At 52.0% G+C, this 21,618-nt stretch overlaps 1 protein-coding gene across 1 annotated transcript in view; it reads left to right on the forward strand.

Moving 5' to 3' along the window:
* The window catches only part of Timp2 (TIMP metallopeptidase inhibitor 2), a 47,042-nt gene that overhangs the window by 22,678 nt on the left and 2,746 nt on the right, over positions 1-21,618 (forward strand). Inside the window, exons 2-4 of the mRNA XM_021639990.2 lie at positions 10,468-10,568; positions 12,742-12,850; positions 19,835-19,959. Of these exons, the coding sequence (XP_021495665.1) occupies positions 10,468-10,568; positions 12,742-12,850; positions 19,835-19,959 (335 nt within the window). The remainder of the gene's footprint in view (positions 1-10,467; positions 10,569-12,741; positions 12,851-19,834; positions 19,960-21,618) is intronic.

Consider the following 21,618-nt stretch of genomic DNA (forward strand, 5'->3'; position numbering starts at 1 on the left):
CAGTTGGGGGTAGCGGTGGGGTGGGGTGGGGGTGTACCACGGAGGATGTACCCAGGAGTGGGCATGGCCAAGAACGACAAGACCTGACTTCCTGAGGCAGTAGCTGCTGGCTGTGGCTCCTAGTTAGTTTCTGAGCCTTTTCTCATCTCTCCCCTCCCTCCATCTTACTTTCACTGCCTTCTTCCAGATACCTTGATGGATCATATTTGATGGTGATGCATTAGTAATATAGGCCTATAAATGGCCATAGTTAACTCTTATGTGTATTTTGTAGATAATATCAACAGCTTTAAGTATGCCAGCCGAATCCATGACCCTAGGGGAAGGAGAGCTAAAAACAGGACCTCTGCCGTGTGTTGATTTTCATAAACCCGTTTCCTCCTCAGACACACACCTGCCGAACCCTTCAGCACATAGTTGTGCACTAAACATGGTTGGTCATGGGTGGGTTTCCTCGGGGTAGAAGCTCCTCTTCCCTGCTGTGGTCTCAGCCTCCTGACATTCAGCCACAAACACAGAGCGTGCGCTCACTCGTGTTCATCTTGGCATGATGATCCCATGGGGCTGTCAAAGCCCGCCTTCCAGGATCCCAGCTGTGTCTGTGCCTCTTTCTGAAAAGAGAGTTATGCAGCCAGTGCCTTTGGATCAGGGGTCTGGTGCCGAGAAGAGTTTTCACAGTCTAACCCCAGCTTTGGCACCAGCTCTTGTTTAAAACGCTTTTGGAAGCTGCAAATGAAAACGTGCAGCTGGGACGTAGGTGGGAGGGCTCCGTTTACCACCCCTCCGCTTCCCGTTTGCACCATTTCTCCTGAAAGAGATCCATCTGCTTTTCTGATATTTTTCATTTATACCGGGTGCCAAACCCTGTCCCTGACCCTATCCATAACTCTGTCCCTCAGGAGGTAAGCAGTGAACAGGCACGTGAGGGCTGTAGAAGATGCAGCAATGAGGAGCCCGTGTGAGGAGGGTTGCCAAGGGGCTTGGCCAACAGCAAGATGAGACACTGGCCCTGTGGATGGTTCTGAGCACCCTGGGCCCAGAGAGCTCATACTACCATGCCACTCATTTGGCTGGACCCTAATAGCATCCCACGGGGGTTTGAATTTGCCTCATATTTCTCAATCACCAGACCCTGTTCCCTCTCGATGCCTGCCTGTCAGTCGATGCTCAGGGCTGCATGACACGGGACACCCTGCAGTGTCACCTCTGTCCAGGAGAACTGAGTGGGTGCGGCACCCCTTGGCCTGACCCTGTGGTCACGGTTGGACCTCACATGGCATCACTGGGCCTCCTGACTTAGCTGGAAGCCACAACCCGTCAAGCTGACACAGCTTCCCGGAGCACACTGTTTTTGTTTCCATTTACAAAAATGGTATTTGTGGCCCATGCTCTGAGCAAGAAGTCACTCCTCTTGGCTACACTGAGCTAAAAGCAGGTGTAGGGATGGGCACTAAGTCCTGAAGGAGGATGACTCATGTCTGCCCGGACAGTAGCACCTACACTGTCTCTTGGCAGCAAGGGTAAGGAAACACCCTGCCCTCTCCCACCTGTCTTAGAGAAGGGGGATGGGCTAGTCCTGACCCCGGCCAGTGGTGTAGGTAGTAAATGCAATCCCTAGGAGCTCCTCCCCCTAAAAAGATGGCTTCCCCAGTCATGCCCTAAGGAAATATCATGGCTGCCTTCCCGTCTCATCCTCAGAGGTTCAGAAGTTTGTATAGACCCTGTTTTCACTCTCTTGGTTACACTGAGACACCTGAGTGGCAATGCAGAGGCCTTGGGTGTAACCTGGAGCCTCCTAGGTCCCTGCTCTCTTCTTAACCATCAGCCTCCACAGAAGCCAGTGCACCATGGTGGGAAAAATAAAGGCTGTGCCACTCCAGGTGCCAAACAAGGGAGGGGTCAATGCTCTGACCTTCCCCAGTCCTGACACTCCACCACCTCCCTCATACCAGCCAACTCTGCGATCGGCGTCCACATTCTTGACACAAGTATTCGTAAGGGGACACTTTTGGTTCCTGCTGGTACCACTCAAATCCCTCCTGATGCATTGGTTACACAGACAGCTTCTCCCTAGCTTGTGTTTCTGTATCCACATGGTGTAGGGGGCAGAATTCCTGCTACATACTGAGTTGATCAGAATCCTGATGGTCAAGCTGCTTCCCATGTGTTTTCTCTGAAGCACCTGGACTCAGAAGACTCCCCGGGGCCAACCGCTCGGTGGGCAGCCCTCTGCTGAAGAGGTTTGCAGGGCAATAGGAGTATCACTGTTGGGGCGGAGTGCCCAGCAGGTGAGAGATCCAAGTGCAGTGAAACCCCCTGCCTGCACTGCACACTGTCACATGGGCTAAGCCAGTCAGTCGTGCCCATAACGATCCAGTCGAGGCACACCTGGTGCAGTCCCCAAGCCACCTACCCATGTGCGTAGCCAGCACATGTGCACATGCCAAGAGTGTACAGACAGCAGCCTCCAGGATCACACACCTGTGAGGGGATGGGTGTTGAAAAGGGGCATGATGTTGGGAGTGGGGGCAGGAACCTTCTTTAACCTTTACTGTCCCTCCAACAAGTAGAAAATGGCAAGAGGTCAATTCAGACCTCTGGGGCCACATGGGCCAGCCTCTAGCCAGTCTTCAGAGGATCCAGACTGGGACAGCTGTAGGCCCTGAACTGTCTGGCTGGAGACTTGAGGACTGTCCTGGATGTTTGTCCACACTCCATGTCTTGGGGAAGGGGCTGTACTGAAGAGGGGCTAGGGCATAGGAGCCGGCAACCTGCTGTGTCCCTTCAAACATGGTGTGTGGATGCTGCTCACAGCCTTAGTGTCCCCTCTTGTGGACCAGAGGCTGTCAGTGCTGAGCAGACACCTAGGGTCCAGACACTCTGGGTTTGCTCCTGGAAACCAGTATGAAGAAAGATGACCTCCTGCTGTCTGTCCGCAGCAGCAGCAGCAGCAGCAACAGGGGAATTGGAGGAGATCCTGTCTGCCTGTTGTCATGTCTCTCAGCCCCTTCCTCAGTGCTGTGCGTAGAGGGCTTACAGGGGTTGGCAGAGTCCTGGGGACCTTTCTAGGCTTTCTCTGCCTCCTGCTCTGCCCTGCCCTGCCCTACTACTACCCAGCTTGCCTGGCTTCAGGATTTACTGGGCTGAGCTTGGCTGCACTGAGGCCCTCCGCTTCTTGGCGGAGAAATTGCCGAGCAGCCGCCGCCTCCACAAAGCCACACTGTTCTCAGCAAACCCTCCCAGGAGCGGGACGCATGTTTTTCAAATGATTCAGCAGCACGTGAATGGGAAGGGCCGCCCTTAAGGCCCTGACATGAGATCCTGCTGGCCCACAGCTGGAGAGGAAGGGTGGTAGGGTGTGGGCTTGGCTCCACCAGGCCTGAAAGGGTAGAGCTGGGGTCCGGGGGGCACGAGGCAGCTGGAGGGTTGGGCCAAGACTGCTGCAGCTTTCTTCTGCTCATGTAGATGTGCCGTCGCCCTCCCCATGAAGTGCCAAAGCAATGGGCAGGAAATGGAGATGGGAAAGCTGGTCTCCATGGAGACGGGCATCTAGCGGACAGCCGCCCTCCTATGCGTGTGAGCACACTAGAATCTGAGCGGTGGGCAGGGAGCCTGCTGCTAGGCAGGCCTGGCACATTCCCAGCCACCAGTCCACAGTGTGGCCCACAGCTGAATGCTGTGCAGTCCCCTGGTCAGAGCCTTGGAACCCCCTCCCCCTCCCATCCTCACCCCCAGCCACACCCATCCACTCGCCTTGGCCTGAGCTGTTATAGATTAATAGGTTTTGACCTCATCCTGAGTAGGCTTAGCCCTACCCCAAGGCCAAGACCCTGTTTGGTTTCACACTCCCTGAAAAGCCCCGTTGCTGCCTATGAGGGAACAGGTCATCAGATTTGGGGGTGTCTGTGGGAGGGGCGGGTCTCACCTGCTGATGCAGGGAGGTAGTGCTGAATCCTGCTCCCCAGCTCTGGACTGTTTCTAATTACTGAATGACAGCCCCCTTTTCCTTTTTAGGGAAGTGAGAGAAAAATAATTTGGAGGAGGTCTTTTTCCACTAACTAGAGTGGCTGGGTATGGGGGGAAAGACGAGGCAGAGCTCAGTAGACCATCTCAACCACCAACAGAGGGCACTTTGAGGTGGCAGAAGCGGGAAGGGTAGTCACCATGAGGCCAGAGACATCAGGTAGAGCTGGAATCCTTGGAACCTGAGGCCGAACCTGCCTTTCATCCCTTGGGACATCCTGGCTGCTCACCCATGCCTGTATCCCCGAAGGCTGAATTGTGTGGCCTCAAGACCTGGGAACAAGAGCAGATCTTAGGGCCCTAGAGCAAACCCCCTCTGTTGGTCAGCATCCACCATTCCTGGCATCCACCAGCTCCTCCAGCCAGTGAGGTCCGCCGTTGTAAGGAACAAGGGAGATCCGCCAAGGGGTCTTTCCCATGCCCTCCACAGCCCTGCTCAGGTCCCAGAGCTCTCCACAGACGGCACCTGATGACAGTTGTCGTGGGACAAAGCCAGGAACCATGTGGCTGGTCTTACACCCCAGCGGAGGCTGTAGAATTGGGACACTGGGGTACACCTTCTTCCCTGACTTTCAGAGTTAAAGACAAATTAATTCAGGTTCAAAGGTCAGGCAGCCTTTGTCATGTGAGCACATATGGGTACCATGATGTCCACTCTAAAGGGACAAGAGACTGACCCCAAGTGGCAGCCACAGGATCTAGCTGTGGGTAGAATTGGAAATGAGGGCGTAAATGAGAATTGAAGGTAGAGCTGAATTGAGGTATGAGTGAGAAGGCCATGGCACAGTGTTTTCCCGGGAGCTTAATAAAGAGACTTTATGACACCCCCCCCCCCCCCCGACAGACTGGAGAAGACCATCAGAGACTCCCAGGCTGGGTTTACTCTGGAGAGCATATGTTTCTTTTATGGTCCCTCTGAACTGGTTGGCATGAACTCTGCCAAGAAAAAAGCAATGGAGCAGCTGACCTCAAGAGGACATTTGCAGGGGGGCCTGAAGTTACTACATTTGCATCTCTGGGATGAGGGGGGTCTTTCTGTGGGAGATCCCCCTACCTTGATGCCAGTGGCCTTGAAACAGCGTATCTCTGTCTTCAGTTGACCCCAGTCTAGCTGCAGCACTGGGGAGTCCCCCAACCCTGAATGATTTGGGCTGGCAGGGTCTCAGCAGACACAGAGCGAGGCTACCGTTCCCTCTCCCAGCTCTGAGGAGGAGGAAGCGCTCTGAACTAGCTTTCTATGTTTTCTGTGGGGCCGTGCTGGCCTCATGTCACAGCAGATCCCTGACAGGTAGGGCGGCCTGGCTGTGACCCTCTGGTGATGCTGAGTAGATCTTTTCAGCCTCAGAAGACGGGTTTTGAGGCCTCCAGGTTCAGTTGTGCTCGGTGTGGGAAGCCCAAACCAAAGAGAGGGCGCGAAGCGGGAGCCGTCCGTAGGATGTAAATATTCACGTGGCGTGTGGAATTGTCCCAATAACAGTCAGTGCACAGCAAGGAAGACTCTTGCAGGCAGCCTTCCTTCACCTTATGACCCTTCGGTGGCCTGTGGGTGTGGTGCGGTTTCCTACAATGTTGTTATGGATACTAGAAAATTCAAAAGTTGTTGGCAAGCTGGGTGTGATGGCACGCCTTTAATCCCACCCGGCACTTGGGAGGCAGAAGCAGGTGGAGCTTCTGTGAGTTCAAGGCTAGCCTAGTTTACATAGTGAGTTCCAGGGCAGCCAAAGCTCCATAATGAGAGCTCCTCTGTATACACTCGAATAAATGTTGGATTCGTGAATGGGTCCTTAGGGCTCAGTGGACCATGTAATGGTGACCCCGGGGTCAGACAGGTGGGAGGGAGAACTGTGGTTCTGTACGCCACAGTTGGGATCTGTAGGGAGGGTAGAATGCTCCAGTGGCCTTTAGCTGTGGCCGTGGCCTCCAGGGTTTCTAGCAGTCCCCTCACAGAGAGGATGGTAGCGGGACAGCCCAGCCTCTGTTGGCTTTCCTGGGCAGTTGTGATTCCATCTTCGGCTCATGATCAGTGACCTTGACCTTCCACCCACCTAGCTCTTCTCCATTCCCTTCTGGCTGGGTGCACTGGGATTGTTTCTGCAGGCTCCTCTAGGGGGAAGTGACATCATGGTGTCCTCAGCTGGAGGGATGGGGGTAAGGGCTCTGCGGTTGTGTGTGCTTTGAATTAAGTCAGAGCTTGTGCATTCCAGTAGCATCTGGCAATGAATTTGTCGGCCAGTGCAGTGCTCTCAATGGCAAACCCAGATGTTGGGTTAGCTGAAGGAAAAGAGGAAGAAGCAAATTTTGAGCTGCAGGGGCCAGTGACAGTGGTTGGGGCACAGAGCAGTTAAACAGCGCTCTCCTGCAGCCATGTCCAGCTCCTTGGGTAGGTAGCAGGACAGGGCCGGATGTGGCTGGTCCCGCATGGTGTCTGCCCCCAGCCTAGCATATAAGTATCCAGTCAATAGTCACCCATGCCTCGCTCAGATTCCTTGAGCCTCTGCACTTTTCTGTCCTTCAAATGTCCCAGGAAGGTTGTCCATTCCTTGATGTGGTTTTCCTTTTTCTACTGCCCCAGAGGTCACAGTGATGACCACTGCTGTGTGTAGGGGTTATACTTCTAGAGAATTGTCTAGTTCCTGTCCTTTCCTGTCTGTCTGTCTGCCTGATGCCTAGAGCAGAGCACTCCCCCCCCAAGTGGGGCTGTGAAGGCTTTTACTGGCAAGCCCTCCCCATTCCCCTTCTCCCCCAGGCTGTTGTCACCTGGTAACGGGCATCAGTCAACAGTGATGGCCCTGTCTTGCAACGGGAACACTATGTGAGAGGGGAGTGTCCATCCAGCCCTTAACCCAGATCTGTGGTCAGGGTCTCCCTGGCTAGCCAGAAACAGCCCAGTTGTCAATGGAGATTGGGCCACCTCTGCCCCTCCCCATCTCTATAAACATCCCTGGCCTGCCTTCCCCCAAGTTAAGTTTCTGTCCTGAAAACATGTGTCTACTGTAGACTCTCAATTCATCCATCTCTTCTTTTCTGAAATTTTCAAAAAAGAAAGTGTATATCCCACAGCCCTACCCTTCTCTCTCTGCCACACTGTCCCTAGCACTCTACCCAGTCACTAACCCTCCCCGTTGCCGTCACCTTATGATGCAGGTGGCGTCTGTGTTAGATGTGAGGTCAAGTGGCCTTGGAGACCACAGTGGTCAGGCTCACCAGCACCTTTCATAGACACTTTCACCCCTGATTACTTCTCAGCCTCTTGGGCTCATGCCAGGGAATCGGGAAGTCGGAGGCATCCTCGGTGCTGTGGGAGAGTATGAGACCTTTTGGCTGTTTGGAAGTCACTGGGCTTATTTTCTGATTGCCAAGTGGGTGGTGCATTTAGGGAACTTTCATTGTTTTGTGTTGAGGCATGGCCTCAAGTAGCCCAGGCTAGCCTCAAACTCTATAGTAGTTCAAGGGAATGCTAAGATTCCAAGCATGTGCCATGTCCGGTTGTATATGGTGGCACTTGAGCTAAGGGCTTTGTGGATGCCACATAAACCCTCCACCGACTGAGCAACAGTCCCAGCCCTTGGCGAACACTTTGGAGCAGCAAGCATTGTGCAGGATAGTGGGCGGCTTCTGAGAAGCAAGGCTAGGACATTCGTTAGACAGGTAGAGTTGGGCCGCTCCTTTGGGTCCCCTGCCCTCTCTTGTCTCTGAATGCTGTACGGAGAGCAAACACTGGACAGTGTCTGCTTGTCATACTCACATATTTGCAGAAGCGTGTGACGATGGCTGTATAGATGAATGTAGGCTGCCATCCCGAGGCAGTCAGGGTCAGCCCAGTTCCCTCGGTAGATGTTTTCTGAGCCCCAGCTGTTCGGTGGCAGAACCTCTACCTGTTAGGACCTCTCAGAAGACGGGTGCACGCGCGCTTGCGGCAGAATGTGTGGGAGATGAGCAGCCACTGCGGGGGGAAGACAGGAGAGGGCTGTGTCTGAAGGCTGAGACCTGGAGGTGGCATCCTGGGTACGAGATTTGTTCTGTTCTGAGGCAGGACACATCTGGGTATCGGAGCTCGTGGGGGCCAGGGAGCATGATAGATTAGGAAAAAGGATAAGCCAAGTGCAGATGCTGTAGCCCTGGCTGTCCTGGAACTAGCTGTGTAACCAGGCTGGCCTCGAACTCGGAGATCCGCCTGCGCCTGCCTCCCAAGTGCTGGGATTAAAGGTCTGGACCACCTGGATGAAATTTTAAGTGAAGGTGTGTTTTTGCAGGAAATGTTTATGGGAAGGTCCAGAACAGGAGAGAGAGCTTTCTGTTCTGGGGTGGCCTGCCAGGTGTTTTTCCCCAGGTTGTGGCTGTTTAAAGTGAGGCTTTAGGCTGGGGAAACAGGAACCCGTGGCCAGGCCAGCAGTGACTCAGATGCAGAGAAGGACCCAAGGACCGATGTTAATGGGCCTCAGAGTAGGGTGGGGCCTGGGCTGCGGTGTGGGACAGTGGGGAGGGAGCTGGAGTGTGCTGGGGTCTGAGGAGCAGATGGCACTCCCACGTGCCCAGACCTCCCTGCCTCTGTGGGAAACAGTCCTGGCCAGAAGTTTCCAAGACTCAAGCCGACCACTGGAGACTCTGAGCCGGCACTGTCTGCTCCTTGTCTCTGTCTAGCGCGTGTGCTCAGTGACAGAGGCTCGCCCAGAGTGACCCCACACCACTGTCATTTGAAGGGCAAAGCTTTTAAAGCCATTAAAACAGGCCCCGACCCAGGTAATAACCTCAAAGTAAAGAAAAGGAGGGACCCTGCCCATGCCAGGATCTGCTGATCCTCGGAGGAAGGGTTTCCAGGGAGGGACCAGGGACTTAATTCCTAATAGAAAAGTCCTGTTAGACATGACCAGGCTTCAGAATATTCTGGAACTTTCCTGGGCTTTCTCTCCCTACCATTTCCATGCCTGTCACCTGGGATGCAGTTCCGGCAGGACCTGCTTCCTTGCCATCTGTGTCTAAGGCTTTTCCGGCCACACTAGCATTAGTAACCAGATCCATAGCCTGCATAGTGTACCTCCCAACTCCATGCCTGTCACACCTCTCATACAATAAGCGTTACAGAAAGCCATGTGTGGGGGCACGCACTGGTAATCCCAGCACTGGGAAGATGACAGGAGGAACCCAGAGGCTTGCTGGCCAGCCAGTCAGGCCTACCGAGTGAGCTCTGGGCCACTGAGAGACCCTGTCTCAAAAAGCAAGGCAGAGAGCCAGTGAGATACCTCTGTGTATAAAGGTGCTGCCTGCAAAGCCTGCTGAGTTCTGTCCCTGGGACCACGTGATGGGACGAGAATGGACTCCCACAAGCTGTCCTCTGACTTTGACGTATTGCCTGCAGCATGCAAACCCTGACCACCACCAATAAATAAAAATGTAAAAAAAAAAATTACCCCCCCCAAAAGGCAGATGTCACCTGAGAAATGAAGTTGACCTCTGACCATCACATGCAAGTCCAGTCGGACATTCTACATGGAAACTTCTTTTTTCTGTTTTGCTAGGGAGGGAACCTAGGCCCTCTTGCATGCTAGGCATGTGCCCTGCCCTGAGCTGTACCCACAGGGCACTCCCCAGATCTGGATAAACCAGGCTCCTTGCAGGTAGATGACTGCCCAGCTTCTCTAGCTCCCGAAGTCTTTTGAGGATGAAGTGATGGAATGCCAAAGCCCTTCACTGCGCATCACCAGCATTACCTGAAGGAGCAGGATTGCATGCCAGGCTGTTTGCCACCACTAAGTTTCTCTGGCCACCGTAAGGAGGAAGAACCAGCCCCGAGGCCACAGCCTGCCGCTCGCAGCCGCCTAGGGGAGGACTCCAAGCCTCTGCATTTGTCCGCGTCAGCACAGGATCCATTTGGGGACTTGGTTTTGGTTGGTCTGTTTTGTTTGAGACAAGGTCTCACTTTGTAGGCCTTGCTGACCTGGAACTCCCTATGTAAACCAGGCTTGCCTTGAACTCACAGAGATCCACTTGCCTCTGAGCCCCGCCAAGTGCTGGAATTAAAGGCATGTGTCACAACAGCTGTTTGGTTTTCAGTTCTGTCTTTTGAGACAAGGTCTCATTAGCCCAGGCTGGCCCTCCTGACTCTACCTCCTAAGGGCTGGTAAGTGTGTATCACCATGCCCGGTTTTATATGGTGCTCGGTGCTAGAGACTGAACACAGGCCTTGTGCAGGCCAGGCAAGCACATACTGACTGAGCCATATCCCAGGCATAGTGAAGAGCTCTTGCTGACAACCCCACCATGACAAGTAGAGGGGCCTCCTCTCCTTGCTGTGCCAGGCCATGAGTCCCCTGCCCACCCCCCGACCCCCCGCCAGGTTACATACAGCAGGTGTGCACTAGGCTCCCTTCTCCTAGCACCCCCACAGGGCAGAGCCTGGATCCTGGCCCCCGAGGCTCTGCTCACGTGTGTCTCTTTGTTTTGCAGTGATCAGGGCTAAAGCAGTGAGCGAGAAGGAGGTGGACTCCGGGAATGACATCTATGGCAACCCCATCAAGAGGATTCAGTATGAGATCAAGCAGATAAAGGTGGGCTCTGAATGCACGGGAAGCAGGGCTGGGCCCCAGAACCCCACTCAGTCACCCCTAGGCCGGAAAGCCGTGGGGCAGGCACAAACAAGTCCAGTTCTCGAACATGAGAAGCCCAGCAGAAATTTTAAGATCTCGATTGTCTTAATCACTGTCCTCTGTTGTGAAGAGACACCAGGACCAAGGCAACTCTTGTAAAAGAAAGTATTTAACTCTTATAAAAGAAAGTATTTACAGTTTCGGGGGTTTAGTCCATGATCATTGTGGTGGAAAGCAGACAATGGTGGCACTGAGGCAGTAGCTGAGAGTGTTACATCCCCATGCACAGGGAGCAGGCAGAGCAAGAGAGACATTGGGCCTAGCATGGGCTTTTGAAACCTCAAAGATCACCCCTACTGACACACCCCTTCTGACAAGGCCATACCTCCTAATCCTTCCCAAACAGTTCCACCAGCTGGGGCCCAGGCGTTTAAAATACCTGAGTCTATGGGACCATTTTCATTCAAACCAGCACACTTTAAGAGGCTTAGTCTGACAGGCAGGGATGGTCAGCGGTTGCTTTCCTGACTGTCTGGGCCACTTACTGAGGAGCTGTCTCCTCCGATGGACAGAACTGAAGTCAGAGAGACTGCAGATGGCAACCAGGATGGCTGTGGTAGTATCTGCTTTTGTTTCCAGAGTACTTTCCACATCAGGACAGATGGGAAGAAGCTCACGTTTGGGTGGGGAGGGGTTAAGGGAGAGACTGGGGGTGTGGCTCAGTTGGTAGAATGCTCACCTAGCCTGCTTTGAAGTTCTGAGTTCCATCCCTGGCATTGCAAAACTGGGTGTGGTGGTGCATGCCTGCTGTGATGGTTGACGATTCTGACTTGTTGTTCAAACAGAGACAGCTGGTTCCTCCAGCGTTAGGGACAGCTTTGTAGTGGTTGTGTCACCTCAAGGGGATGACCAGCCTCTCAACGCCAAGGCCTCTTTATGAGGCAGAGAAGAAGGTAGCCTTTCATAACATCCTCATTGCTTAATGCCCAGGAAGTCACTCTGGCCCCTTGGAGTGGCCTCATTTGAGACACATGAGTAGACGGTCACCCTTGTAACGTTTCTTCCTGAGGGTTAGGGAAGCTCCTCAAAGCCACTGTGTCTTAACGTTTTCATTGTCTAGGAGGGGGACAGGAGGCCGAGGGCTCCGTGGTTAAGGGGGCTTGCTGCTCTTCCAGAGTCTAGGTCCTCGCACCCGTGTCAGACAGCTGGCAGGAGGGCTACAGCGCCCTCTTCTGGCTTCCGAGGGCACCTGCACACACATGGCAGCAGATACACAGACACCTGTGGATAGAAATAAGAATTAATCTGTAAAACCAAAGGAAGGAAAAAGGAAGAGAGAAAGGAGGAAAGAAGGGAGGAAAAGACACAAGAAAAGCCTCTTTCCGGAGAGTTGGGATAGGTAGGAGTAAAAGAGGAAAAAGTGTGGGAAACCCCCCCCCACACACACACACACACTCAGGTGCTGGAAACCGTCTTCCTCAGTGGGACAGCAGGTGTATCTTGAAGAGCTGAAGTGGGTAAGGCATGGAGAAGCCAAGCCCTCCCATGACGCTGTGGTTTGTTCTGGCTCCAGGGGCCATCTTTCCTGCCTTCATTGTCATAGGTAGCCAGTGCTTCGCCCAAATCCCCGGAAATAAACAGGGTGGTGTAGTTCAAGCCTGTAAAGCCACCTCCCTGGCTGAGACAGGGGAGTGGAGAATTCGAGGCCTAGCCCTGGCTACCAAGTGAGAGTTTAGTCTCGGGGTGGGGGAAAATTCTGGAAGTAGAGCTGGGGTGTAAATTATTGGGCTCAAGGCCCCAGGTTTAATCCAGAAATGGGGGAGGGGAGTGGGAAAAAGAAGATTAAAAGAAAAATCCACAGCAAACAAATTAACCCAGTTCCTGGGAACAGACAAAGATGTGTGACCCACTCAGGAGTGCTCGCCTGAGAGCCCTGCCCTCGGCGGCAGGGCCACCCAGAACACCTTCGAAAAAGCAGAGGTGGCTTGTGAATCCGTGTGGCATTCCCGTTTAGCCCTCTGTGCACCGCCGGGGGGTGAGGGGCACGCCTGTGTGCAGCCGGGCATCCCTGTTCCCGTCATGCTCTGCTTGGGAGCCATACCTCTGCTTACACCTGCCCTCCTGTGTTTTGCAGATGTTCAAAGGACCTGACAAAGACATCGAGTTTATTTACACGGCCCCCTCCTCAGCAGTGTGCGGGGTCTCGCTGGATGTCGGCGGGAAGAAGGAATATCTGATCGCAGGTGTGTGGGAGCTCAGCCTTGCCCCCTGGGTGCTGGATCCAAGTTCCCCAGCACAGGCTCAGAATTCCTGGTCCCTAAGGAACAAGCTTCCCACACTGCCCTCTAGGGGCGAACCGGCCAAATTGCATTGAGCCAGGGACTGCTGATAGCCCTTGTCCTCTAGGGAAGTGCCTTTGTCTTGCCAGTACCTACCAGAGCCACCAGCCAAGTCCTCGCCTGTACAGACGCTGTCTGTGTTAAAGCCCTCTCTAGCAGCCACATTCCTGGGAAGGCCAGCAGCAGGTCCTTCCCTGGGAACTGGCTGGGAGATAGGGAGGGGACTTCCCCTTTTTCCACAGAGATTGCACAGATCCTCTGCCTTGCTGTTAGGGGGATGTTTCCGTGATGTGAACCCCCAGTGCAGATTTGGGTTTGCCTTGGGCACAGTGATTAGCATGGGCTCCACTTGCAGCACCCCGCAAGAGCCAGCGGTCATGGGCTGATTGGTATCATATTGGCAGCTTAAAAGCAGCCAGAGTAGGGGCATTTCTGGCACAGAAATCGTCAGCTACTGCGGAGAGAGCCTTTTTCTCCTGGGAGAGCTGGTAGATCGCCCTCAGCACCCCTGCTGGCTCTACCCAGCCTTTAAAACAGGATTTATGTCTGTGTATATGGCTACTTTGCTTCCCTACCCCCCGGGATTCTCTGCAGCCAGGTGCCCAGGCTGTGCCCAGGCCAAGTCAAGGAGCATCTAGGGCTGGAGCCTCCCCCTGGTGGAATCCATGTGTGGTCCCAGCTAAGAGCCCATTTCTAACCAGAACCTTCCCTGACAAAGGCCGGAAGTTGACAATAGCTGGCTGGTGCGTCCTGGGAAACAGGCATGGCCATCTCTCGTGCACATGGACACTGGGACTGTTCTTTACCTCCTGGGGCCAGACCTGTCAGGCCTGCTTATTTCTTGGCTGTCCCAAGCACAGGCACTGCTTTCTGTTCCATGAGATGGAAACCAGCCTGCTGGACCTTTAAGGGGCTCCTGGGTAGGCATGATAACTGGGTAAGCCATGCTTTGCTGTGAGGAACCCTGGCACAGTGACTGCCACAAACTCCTGCTGCATGCCGAGTACCCTGGTCACGTGAGGGAGCTGCAGGATGACTGAGCAGAAGGGAGGGCGGGGACTTCGGGGCAGCAGTCTGATGATCATTGCAGGGGGCTGCAGTGTATACTTGGGGGCCCTCTTCTGCAAGAGCCAGGATCTGGGTCCACACGAAGCCTGGGGAATCAGTCCGCAGGAGGCCAGGTAACTTCAGTGACACCACAGGTTCTGTGGTGCTGAATCCCTGTCATCCACCCTGGCCGTCACAGCTTTCCCACATGCGCCATCTGTCTTGTGCTCTCCACACCCCATCCCCAGGCCTGTCCTCTCCTCTTCTGCCTTAGAAGACTGCCACACAGACAGCATAACCCAGGTTTTCTAGGCCTGCTGAGACCTGACTCCACTGTAGCGCCAGGTACAATGCAGATTAAAAGCCCCCAACGTCAGCCAGGAACCATGTGCCTGTCATCTTAGACTGCATCACACTTGCTGCCCCAGACACATGGACACATTTTAGTCTCCTGACTGACCCCAGAGCACAAAGTCAACAAGACACTTTTAAATAGGTCGCATACTGTTTTAAAAACTGCACTAGTGACGTTGGGTATGGTGGCACAAATCTTTAATCCTGGCACTTGGGACGCAGGGGCAGGCAGATCTCTGTAAGCTCAAGGACGGCCAGGTCCTATACAGTGAGACTTTATCTCCAAACAAACAAACAAACAAACAAACACAAACCACCACAAAACTGCAGTGTCTGGGCCAGCTAGACAGCTCGGTGGGCAAAGGCACTGGCCGGTAAGCCTGACAACCCCAGTTTGACCCGCAGGACCTACATGGTAGAAAAAGAAAAATAACTCTTAAGTTGTCTTTTGACCAACACACATACACACACACACTCATCCATACACACAAAATAAGTGGAAGTAACAAAGACCACAGAAGATATGTAAAAGGTAGCGCGCCTCTATAACTGTGCCGAGCAGAGGACTCAATGGCACTAAATCTCTTCACAGTAGTTTGTAGCTGTTGACATCTGTTCGGGGACTGTGTCATCTTCCCAAACTACGTCCCCCCCTCGGGCCCTGTCTTGCCCTGGGTCCCGGCCCCCACCTTCTACTCTCAGTTTCTCTGAACTTGCCCGTTCTAGGTACCTCAGGGTTCTAGAGGTGTGTATCCTTTTGTGGCAGCTTATTTTACTAAGCATGATGTCAGGTTCCATTCGTGTTATAGCAGGTGTAAGACTTGCCTCCCTTTTTACATATGTACACACACACATATCTACACATACACATACGTGCATACAAACATAAAATATACGCATATATAAATCATAAACACATGTGCACACACACATGTACATACCAGTTTACATACATACACACATGCATACAAACACACATAATATACACATAGACATGCATATACACATATACACACCCATATACACATACCCATATATACATATACACATACACACATACATACATACATGCGATGCCAGGGCTCTAGTACTGAGTTTTATGCTCACCCCCTGTTCGGCTGTGAAAATTTTTTTATGTGATGTTCTTTCCCGTTGAATTTGACAAGCGATGTCCTATTTTTGATGTTTCCATTAGCTTTCCAACTCAGATGTCACGTCATATCTGAAGCTGAAGCCCCGAGGGCTTTCGTGGTGAAGGGGAATTGATGACACCGTTGCTTATTTCACTTATACGTGCCTAGATGCATGCCTGTGGTGGCATATGAGTGGCAGTGGTGGACAACTTGAGGGTGTTGGCATCCACTGTCTACGCTGCAGGTCTCAGGGGTTGAACCCATGTCCACATGTTTGGTAGCAAGTGTTCTTCCACACTGAGCTCTCTCATTGGCCCGGTGGAGGGAATGAAAGATGCCAAGAAGTCTCCGTGCTTTGTACACAGAGAACAAACTAGTATAGTGAAAAGGCAGCAGGTGTGCCATGTGCCCAGGTGTCACCTCTGAAACACACCTGCTTGGGTTTGAACTGGTGGCCAGCACCTGACAAGCCAGCGCCCTCGGCCCAGTGGCCTGAGTCATCCTTGCCTCCCTGACCTGTAGTGGGGCACTTGTTGTCATGTGGAAGCGAGAGATGGCCGAGACCCTGGGCACCTTTACCAGGGCTTATGCCACAGTCATGAATAAGTGTGTTTCATAAGTGCAAGGTCGCAGGCATCTGTGTGTGTCATGATGAATGAAAGCCAACGAGTTAGTTAGGTGGTGTCCCAGTTGTGAACAGGTTAGCCACGCAGCAGGACAAGGACGAAGAGTCTACAGAGGACCTCAGTAGGAAGCCACCCTCAGGCCAGGTGTGCTGGCGCATGCCTGTAATCCCAGCACAAGCAAGCAGATCTCTGAGAGTTCAAGGCCAAGCCTGGTCTACAGAGTGAGTTCCAGGACACCAGGGCTACACGGAGGAACCCTGTCAAAGAAAAGAAAAAGAAAGCCACTCTGTGGGACTGGGGAGATAGTCCCCTGGCAGAGGGCTGAAGTTCACTCCTCAGGACCCCCATGAATTGAGAGATCCCAAATTGAGAGAGGTCTCTCAGTGAGAGACCGGGTCTCAAAAAAGATGGTAAGCAATTAGAGAACACGGCCAACATGGACATCCAGCCTACTTGAACATACACACTATATACACAAACACATACGAACATGTACACATGCACACAAACACACACTGCACACTCATGCACCGCACGTACACACACACACACACACACACACACACACACACACACACACGCACACACAGCCATTCTTAGACTGCTTACAGGTGGCAGTGTGCTGCTTAGGACAACCAGAGTGAGCCATGTGAGCCTGGCCAAGTGTGATTCTGCTAAAGGGACCTCTTTTTTATTGGTGTTCACTGATTATACAAATAGTTACGGGCCTTCAAGATGGCTCAGCTGGTAAGGGCACTTGCCAAAGAAGCCTAGTGACGTGAGCTCAGCGCTCAAGCCGGTGTGAAGAGCAGACAGTACAAGGTTGCTCACTGTCTTCCACCTGTACTCTGGTGTGTAGAGTGCCCATAGCCATGTAAACATCATACACACAGTGACTATTTAAAAAAGAGTCCCTGTGACAGCTTCCTGCGTGGATGTGCTGTGCTTTGATCTGGGGCTGGAGTGATGGCTCAGCCATTAAGAGTGATTGCTGTGCAACCGTGAGAATCTGAGTTCAGATCCCAGCACCCATGTAAAAATCCAGGCATGCCCTCACATGTGGACGGGTGTGGCAGCTGCAGATGAGGGAGTGGGGAGCCCTGTCCCCTTCATTGTTACGCTCATAAATTTTCTTCACTGAGTGCTAATTTAGTTTCATTTGTGTTGTGATAAAATGCCCTAACAAACTCGGGTGTGGTACGTTGTAATAATTTTTAAAATGGCTGTTATTAGCCCTGTGATTATCACAGTGGTATTGTCTAACCCGCTATCACAAATAATAAGACACAGACACCTGTCAGGTTTTATAACTGCCTTATATACCTTAGGCCAAGCAGATATTCCTACCTACCTGGTCTGAATCATCTCGCCATCCATTTCCCAGCCCCCATCCAATGCCATCCCCTTTACCATCCTATCTTCCACCCATAATCTTATAAATATTTGCTTTTATTCTTCATCTGGACCTTTTCATGCCATTAGTGGAGTCCTTCCTCCCAACCCCATGTGGTTTCTTCTCCAGGCTAACCCCTCTAGGCATCCTCATTCTTCCTGTCTTCCTCTCCATCTATCTCTCATGATCCTCTCTGTCCTCCGAAACTCGGGAACCTTAGCCATGCCTACCCCATCCTGCCCTGCCCAGATTTAGGCTGTTTAATGACCCAATCAGGTGTAATGACTTAGGCAGGTTTACAGAATGAGAATGGGTATAAGCAAATCTTGAGGGTCGGCATTAGAACAACCCCCAACAGTGGGGGTGCACACCTTTAGTCCCAGCACTCAGGAGGCAGAGGCAGGCGGATCTATGTGAGTTTGAGGCCAGCCTGGTCTACAGAGTGAGTTTCAGAACAGCCAAGGCTACACAAAGAAACCCTCTCTGGAAAACAAACAAACAAATCAACTTAGAGGAGGAAGGGTTTATTTTAACACATAGTTCCAGATCATAGTCTCTCAGTGAGGAAAAGTCAAGGCAGGAACTTGAAGCAACTAGTCAGGAGCAGAGAGGGAATAAATACATGCCTGCTTACCTGCTTGATTCGCTTATATAGCTCAGGACCCCTGTCTAGGGAATGATGCCACCCACTATGGGCTGGGTCTTTCACCATGGGTTAATTAAGACAGTTCCCCACAGACAGGTCCACCTGCCAACCCAGTGCAGACAATCCTTCATTGAGACTGTCTGCCCAAGTGACTCCAGATTAGTTCAAATTGCAATTAAAGCTAGCTACTATAAGCTAGCTTTAATGTTCTCCCCTTTGTCTTTTGTTTTTGTTTGTTTTGTTTTCAGACTTGGTCTTCAATTCATGATCCTCTTGCTTTTACCACTTTGTACCCCACCACACCAGGCTCAAACATGCATTGTTCTTTATTTTAAAAATTGGCACATGCCTTTAATCCCAACATTCAGGAGGCAGAGGCAGGTGGGTCTCTCTGAGTTCGAAGCCGGCCTGGCCTACAAAATGAGTCCAGGACAGCCAGGGCTACACAGAGAAACCCCCTTCTCAAACAAACAAACAAACAAACAAACAAAAATGGGGGGGTGTTGTTTTGGTACGAGCTCAGGAATAGCCGCACACTGACCACTGAGCCACCAGACTCAGATTGATGGAAGTTTATTGAATGTTAAACAAAAGCTGGCTGGTCAGGGCCATGATGTGGACTTGGGAGCCAGACAATGATGTTGCTGTTTCTAAGGCAGGTTTTCATACAAAAGTAACCAGGTGTAGGAATTAGGGGCGGGGGCAGCATTTCATCATTTTGACTAGCTAAACAATTGATTTTGTTCCAAATGCATTATGTTATGTCTCAGTAGCCAGATAAAGCACTTTAAGCTGATTGGCTGGGATTCAGGGTAGGGGTGGGGCCTTTCCAGCTTTCTGGGAGTAAGGAGCATAGCAGGATGTTTTGATCTTTAACTCAGGCAGAACAAGCATTTATCATCTATTGTTTGATTTTAAGCAGCAAGTATGGAACTATGGAATTGTGTCCTGGTTTCAGGCACATAGGCCTGAGAGCTTGAACTTAATTTTACCTTATGATCAAAATGGACACTTGGAGGCAAAATGGCTTCTGATATACTTAAGGCTAGAGCAGGTGTTAACAGAAGAGTCATAGTTATGCTAAGAACTAAAGTAGGTCTCTACAGAGGGGCTACAGAGTTTAAGGAGGCTACAGCAGTTTCACTTTATGTATGTGAGAATGAGGATGAGCTGGGGGGGTGGTTTGCAGTGCCCACAGGGGCTAGGAAAGGGTATCATCCCTGAAGTTGGAGCTGGATGCTGGGAACTGAACTCTGGTTCTCTGGAAAAGCAGCCAACGCTCTCAACCACTGGCAGTCTCTCCAGCCCCAAAATGAGTTATTTTAAAACTCAGAAGAGCTAGACAGTGGTGGTGCACGCCTTTAATCCTAGCACTCGGGAGGCAGAGGCAGGCCGATCTCTGAGTTCAAGGTCAGCCTGGTCTAGAAAGGGAGTTTGAGGACAGCCAGGGCTACACAGAGAAACCCTGTCCCTTTTTCCCAGAGCTGAGGACTGAACCCAGGGCCTTTTGCTTACTAGGCAAATGCTAGCTAAATCCCCAACCCCTGAGAAACTCTGTCTCAAAAAACAAAAACAAAAGCAAACAAACAAAGGAAAACCTCAGAGCAGTCCAACCATGGTGTTATCAGAGCTGTATGAAAATGCAGGAGGAGACCTGTCCCTCACACGAACCTGTGACTCTCCCCACAGGAAAGGCAGAAGGAGACGGCAAGATGCACATTACGCTCTGTGACTTCATTGTGCCCTGGGACACGCTGAGCACCACCCAGAAGAAGAGCCTGAACCACAGGTACCAGATGGGCTGTGAGTGCAAGGTGAGCAGCTTCTGTGTCCTCACCCCCAACCCGGCTCGGCCATCCCCCAACACACACCCCTGCTTTGCCATCCCAAGGTGTTCAGGCAAAAGACTGGGGCGGGGTCACTCTCCAGCTCCTCAGGAGAGTGGGACCTAGCTTTGAAATGAACTCTGGGAAGGTCTTGGCTACAAAGCCTTTGGTCCCAGGTCCCCAGAAAACTGTGTGTTTTGTCCCTGACACGGAAAATGTGGAAGATAAGGGGATGTGGAGTGAAACAAAGTGTATAACTCAGTCCACGTGACTGGACGCTTCTAAGAAGGAAAGCTCCTGGAACAGGAGATCTTTGTGGGGAGAACAAAGCCCTGGAGATGTTTTCCTGCTGTGGACAGGTGTAAACATTGTATGTCCAAGAGTGTAGGTGTAGTTCCCAACATCCTAGACTTCCATGCACGCGTCTCCGTGAACGTGGCATTGAGAATTCTGGGGGCATTTGCCTGTCACCTGAGAATCTGCCCAGAGGTGGGGCTAGCAGAGTTGTAGACACACACATGCTTAGACGTGACCAAAAAGGGTGAGATCGATTCCCAGATTTGGGGTTGTGTCAAGTGCGAGGCACTGCCATGTCCATGGTCCCAAGGCCTTTTCCCTCACCACTGGTTGGCCAGCGTCTGTCCCTTCCTGCTACCAGGAGTGAGTCTGGGACTGGGAGCTGCCAGGAGAGTTCTATCCGATGGGTCTGTGGTAGCTGATGCTTTTTTTTTTTTTTTAATGGTGCCGCCTTCCCTTCTGGCTGGTGCTACCCATCAGTTGGTTACCAATGATGTGATTCCAAGCACGGAATGTGTGCAGACAAATACATGCCAAGCGTGGCTCCTCTGTTCCTGGACCTTCAAAAGCAAATACTCATTGGGCATGCTTATACACCACATTTGGGAAGCTGAGACAGGTGGATTACTGAGTTTGAAATCAACATGAACCGAAGAGTGAGCTCCTTGCCAGAGTGAGAAAAAGAAAAATGGTCTCAGAAAAAAAGAAAAATGGGCTGGGAAGTAGCTCAGTTGACAGGCTGCTCGCAAGAACACATGAAACCTGGGTTGTCCCTAGCACCACCTAAGCCAGGCGTGGCGGCACATTTCTGAAATCTTAGCATTTTGGGGGCGGGCACAGTCAGTCACAGGTTGTCTTCTGCTACACAGCAACTTCTAGGCCAGCCCAGGATACATGGGACTGACTCAAGAACAAACCAAAACCCAAGCTTCTTTCTTCATCTCCGTGTGGCTCGAGGTGGACACTTGAAGCTCCACCACAATCTTCCGTCAAAAAACCAGTGACCTGTTGACCTGACCAGATGCTTTATAACAAGCATGGGAATTCTAATCTGTCTTCCAATGTAAGCCGCTTGTGGCGACAATACTTTCATGAGGGACTAAGCTGAAACTATCCCCTAAAAAAAAAAAAAAGTGGACCATGTGGCCCAAAGCAGAAGCGCAGCTGTCACACCAGGGTTAGGGAAGTAGGTACAGAGGCCATGGCATGCACACGCTTCCCCCGGGCCTGTTGTGTACGGGCACAGGGTACTCAGCAGGACCAGTATCCTTGAACACCTTCAGTGGGTTGTGTTCTGGAGGAGTACCAGGTGCTCTTGGCCCTGCCTGTTCCTTGCTCCAAACTAAACCT

This window comes from Meriones unguiculatus, chromosome 7 (genome assembly GCF_030254825.1).
Source record: "Meriones unguiculatus strain TT.TT164.6M chromosome 7, Bangor_MerUng_6.1, whole genome shotgun sequence".
NCBI classification, from domain to species: Eukaryota; Metazoa; Chordata; class Mammalia; order Rodentia; family Muridae; genus Meriones; species Meriones unguiculatus.